Raw genomic sequence first — 4,751 nt, forward strand, 5'->3', positions numbered from 1 at the left:
TGTTCTATTGAACCTGATAGAGAACCTTGTTCTTTATAGAGTTTTGTAGACCCTTATATTATATCAATTAATATCATAGAGGGTTCTTCTATCAGGTTAACACCTAGAAAGGATCATCATGGCTGCTCCCTAAAACTTCAAAGAAGGCCAGTCTACTTACGTATCACCTAAGTTCAACGGTCAATATTATGGATGGTGGAAGACTAGGATGCACAACTTCAATAAGGCTGAAGATTCTGATCTATGGGATGTTATATGTGACGGACCCTTTGTTCCTACCAAGAACCTTGGCGACCCAGTTGTAGCCATCCCCAAGACGATGAATGATTACAATGACACTGATCGAAAGGCCATAGAAGAAAATTTTCATCCAAAGAAAATTCTTGCTTGTGGTATTCGTCTTGATGAATATAACAGGATATTAGCATGTCAATCCACAAAAGAAATATGGGAGGCTCTTCAGACAGTTCACAAGGGAACAACACAAGTGAAACAATCCAAGATTGATATGCTCACAACTGAATATGAGCTCTTCAGAATGAAAGATGATGAATCCATCCAAGATATGCATACTCGATTCTCCTCTATCATCAATGAGCTTCGCTCTCTTGGTGAAATTGTTCCAAGAAACAAGCTTGTCAGGAAAATCCTTAGTGTAATACCCAGTTCTTGGGAAAGCAAAGTAAATGACATTACAGAGGCGAAAACTTGCAGACACTGACCATGGATGAACTTGTTAGAAACTTGAAAACTTATAAAATGAAGAAGAAGAAGTACAATGAAAGAAGAGAAACCAAGAGGGAAAAGAACCTGGTCCTCAAGATAGACATCAATGATTCAGGTGGTGAGGATGGTAAAATGGCTTACTTGACAAGAAGATTCCAGAAGATGGTTCGTAGGAATGGAGGCATTCAAAAAAAAGGGAAGTTCTAGCAAGCAAAGAAATTATGACCTTTGTCATAAATGTGGCAAGATAGAACACTTCATCAAGGATTGCCCTCTCCTAAAGCAAGATCATTACAATAAAAACTTTGATAAAGTAGCCAAGAGGAACCTGGATCCTAATAAATGCTTCAACGGAAAGTATGACACTGACATTGTTGTAAAGCAAGATCTTGCTTCATGGGGAGACTCATCCAGCGAATCTGAAAAAGAAAATGAGCATGGTGGCAGTTCAATGATGGCAGTGGAAAATGAAGCAACTGAGTATGATTCAATCTTTGCTTTGATGGATCAATTTGATGACGATGAAGATGACGACGATGATGAGGTAAATTTCTGGATGTTCAGAGAAATCTAAAATCTTGCTCTTCTAAAAAGCTCATGTCGTTAGCAAATGTATTAATTGATGCATACCATAGTCTTATAAATGATAAAAATGCATTAACTATGGAATTAGAAGAAGATGAACAAACTAGAGGTGACCTAGTAGTCGTTGTAGTTGATTTGAAAGAAACAATAGAGAAACTGAAAAATGAAAAGGATGCCTTAGATAAGAAAATTGCCAGTATAGAACATGAAAGAGATGATCTAATGGTTGTTATGGTTGACTTAAAAGAAACCATTGAGTGTGTAAGTAAAGAAAAAGAAACTTTAACTGAGATAGTTGTTATCATTGAGCAAGAGAGAGATCACCTAGCAGTGGTGGTAGTAGACTTGAAGGAGACAATTGAGGAACTTAAAATGGAAAGTAGGCCTGGAAACTCTAAAAAGGGAACTGAAGTTGCGAGTGAGGCACACATTAAGCTTGAAAATGAATTAAATTTGGTGAAGACCAGTCTGTGTGCTAAGCTTGAAAGCAAAAACTTTAGGAAGAACTAGGGAAAGTGAAGAGTGATCTTGAAAAATCTCTTAAGTGGACCTGGTCCTCTGATGCTATTACTGCCACACATGTTAACAATAGGGGAAACAAACAGGGAATTGGGTTTCAAAGGGAGAAGACTCCCTACAACCCTCATAGCAAGTATGTTATTGTATCCGACAATTGTTGTGTACCCAATGTGGAAACAATGTGCACCTCAAGGAAAACTGCAAGGCCAGGGTTCAGTCTCATCAGAAAATAAAGTCTTTGCTGAGAAAGTAACTACTACTAGAGGACCTAGTCCCTCATATAGAAAATGCATGATGCCTGCATGGACCAAAAGATTCTTCATTCACCCTTTTCCTCATTACAAATGACCCAAACTAGTTTGGGTTCCTATATCTAACTCTGATTTTCTTGTGCAGGGAACAGTAAAAGGAAGTAGCCTACAAATGGTAGATGGATAGTGGTTTCTCAAAAGCACGTAACTGGAAATACAGTCGATTTCCTTTCACTAAAAGTCCTGCAAAGAGGGAGTGTATCCTTTGGGAATAGCAAAAAGGGATACATTCTAGGAGTTGGAAGGAATGGAAAGTCACTTGCTCACTCAATTGAGAATGTGTACTATGTCAATGGTATGAAGTACAGTCTCTTGAGTGTTTCTCAAATATGTGATGAGGGAAATAAAGCAGAATTTTTTCCTAGATATGCACAATCACAAATCTTGTGACTGGTAAGGTGGTGCTTGTGGTAAAAAGATACAAGAATAATTATGTTGTTGTGTTTGAGTCTCTGTAAAGTGGTGATCTATGTTGTTTTTAGAGCTATTGGTGACAATGCTAAACTATGGGATAGAAGGCTCGAACATGCAAGCTTTTCATTACTGAATAAACTGGTCCAAAAGGACCTAGTTCGCGGTCTTCCCAAGTCGAGCTTCAAGGAACACAAAGTGTGTGATGCTTGTGCAAAAGGAAAGCATGTCAGATCTTCATTCAAGCCTAAAAAGATAGTTAGCACCTCAAGTCCACTTGATCTTCTTCATATGGATCTATGTGGACTAATGAGGGAGCAAAACAGAAGAGGAAGAAGACATATCTTGTGATAGTGAATGACTACTCCAGCTTCACTTGGACTTTGTTCCTAAGAACCAAGGATGAGATCTTTCAAGTATTTGTGGCTTTTGTCAAGAAGATCTAACTCAAGATGGAAATAAATGTGTCTTGCATCAGATCAGATCATAAGACAGAGTTTGATAGTGCCAGATTGGATGAATTCTGTATTGAAAGTGGGATTACTCACCACTTATCACCTCCAAGAACACCGCAGCAAAGTGGAGTTGTGGAAAAGAAGAACATGACTCTTAAGATATGGCACGATCAATATTAATTGATAGAGGGATTGCAAATATCTTCACCAAAGTTGTTGACTCATTTGAGGACATTTGACTATAAATGTTATGTTCTCAATAATGGAAAAGATAAGCTTGGAAAATTTGATTCTAAAAGAGATGAAGGAATCTTCCTGGTTTACTCGTCTCAAAAAGGGGCAGGAATGCTAATCAAGATGAAGAACCCTTATTGATTCCAGGTGAGGTTAACATGGCAAATAGGAAGGTAGACATGATGAGTCATGTCAAGGAATCCAGTAAATATAGTACAACTACTTCTCCATCCATTAGCGAGGAACATGGTCCTACGATTACAACAGAAGCTGAAGATAGAGTCGTTGATGCAGTTCAAGGTATGGCACCTGGTTCCTCGACCTACATATCGAGATATTATAGGAACCAAGTGGGTATTCTAGAACATTGATAAGTTAGCAAAAGTACATCAAGGAGTTGCTGAAAAATATTTGACATAGAAGCATCAAAAGTCATCGACACTCCCATTGCCACAACTACACATCTAGACATGGATGAACCTGGTTCTCCTGTAAATCAAACCATGCATAGAGGCATCACTGGATCTATCCTGTATTTCACTGCAATCAGACCAAACAATGTGTTCAGAGTGAGTTTCTGTGCAAGGTTTCAGTCAAATCCAAAGGAGTCTCATCTGAAGACTGCTGAAAGAATTTTGAGATATCTTAAAGGAACATAGGACCTGGTTATCTACTATCCTTCAGGTGATAATTTGATCTCATTGGGTATGATGATACTGATTATACAGGTTATCTGGTAGATAGGAAAAGCACGACTAGAATGGAACATTCTCTGGATTCCTGTCTTATCTCATGGGGTACAAGGAAGCAAAATTCAATGGCACTCTCAGCAGCTAAAATAGAATATGTAGCAGTCGCGTCCTGCTATGCTCAATTGTTGTGGATCAGGCAGCAATTGGAAGACCTTGGGGAATACGTTGATTGTGTACCACTCTTATGCAACAATACAAGTGCACTCAATATGGCCAAAAATCTAGTCCAACACAAGAGGGTCAAGTACATTGATTACTGAAGAACAAGTTGCAAACATCTTCACCAAAGCCCTGAGAAGAAAATGTTTTGAGAAAAATCGCCTGGCACTCGGGTTGATAAAACCCAATGAGGACCCGGTTCCCAATGATTGGTTATGAAAGTCATATACAGGTAAAATTAGCTAAAGTGTTTTCTGGCCAAGTGCATCTCATTTCTATACCGTTACAGGTAGACACACATGATGACTACAAAGCAGCTGATGCAGTACATACTGGTAAAAGGGGTTAAACTCACTTGCAAGACATGTCAGGGAACCTGGTTCTCTTGACACAAGTTAGTAGCTTCTTTGTTCTCTCATACACAATTTAAAATGGACAAAAACAATACCATATCATCAGTGTGCTAGTCTCTTTACGTTGTGTCTTTTCATCCAAAGCGTCTCACCTGCTTTGAACGATCCAACTCCCCAAGCAAAATTGATGTCGTTTCAGAACCGGACCCTCATCATAAATATGTTTATCAATATCACAACCCTTCA

General features: G+C 38.6%; 2 protein-coding genes across 2 annotated transcripts; both read left to right on the top strand.

The window, feature by feature from the left end:
* The first annotated feature begins 208 nt into the window (after positions 1–208).
* Positions 209–721, top strand: LOC104230269 (uncharacterized). Its single transcript, XM_009783037.1, has one exon. It carries the CDS (start codon positions 209–211, stop codon positions 719–721), a length of 513 nt encoding a protein of 170 aa, XP_009781339.1.
* A 2-nt stretch (positions 722–723) lies between these two features.
* LOC138887684 (uncharacterized) lies at positions 724–2,903 on the top strand. Its single transcript, XM_070169461.1, has 5 exons — positions 724–891; positions 974–1,270; positions 1,321–1,767; positions 1,812–1,963; positions 2,624–2,903. Exons 1-5 carry the CDS (start codon positions 724–726, stop codon positions 2,901–2,903), a joined length of 1,344 nt encoding a protein of 447 aa, XP_070025562.1.
* The last annotated feature ends 1,848 nt before the right edge of the window (positions 2,904–4,751 follow it).

Source organism: Nicotiana sylvestris, chromosome 3 (genome assembly GCF_000393655.2).
Source record: "Nicotiana sylvestris chromosome 3, ASM39365v2, whole genome shotgun sequence".
Taxonomy (NCBI): Eukaryota; Viridiplantae; Streptophyta; class Magnoliopsida; order Solanales; family Solanaceae; genus Nicotiana; species Nicotiana sylvestris.

What these genes read in the sequence shown, in the direction of transcription:
- LOC104230269 (XM_009783037.1), top strand. Translation starts at nt 209, where the DNA reads ATGCACAACTTCAATAAGGCTGAAGATTCTGATCTATGGGATGTTATA.
- LOC138887684 (XM_070169461.1), top strand. Translation starts at nt 724, where the DNA reads ATGGATGAACTTGTTAGAAACTTGAAAACTTATAAAATGAAGAAGAAG. An exon ending in CAAGAAGATTCCAGAAGATG is followed by an intron (nt 892 to 973) that starts GTTCGTAGGAAT and finishes AAATGTGGCAAG; the next exon opens with ATAGAACACTTCATCAAGGA. An exon ending in AAGATGACGACGATGATGAG is followed by an intron (nt 1,271 to 1,320) that starts GTAAATTTCTGG and finishes TCTTCTAAAAAG; the next exon opens with CTCATGTCGTTAGCAAATGT.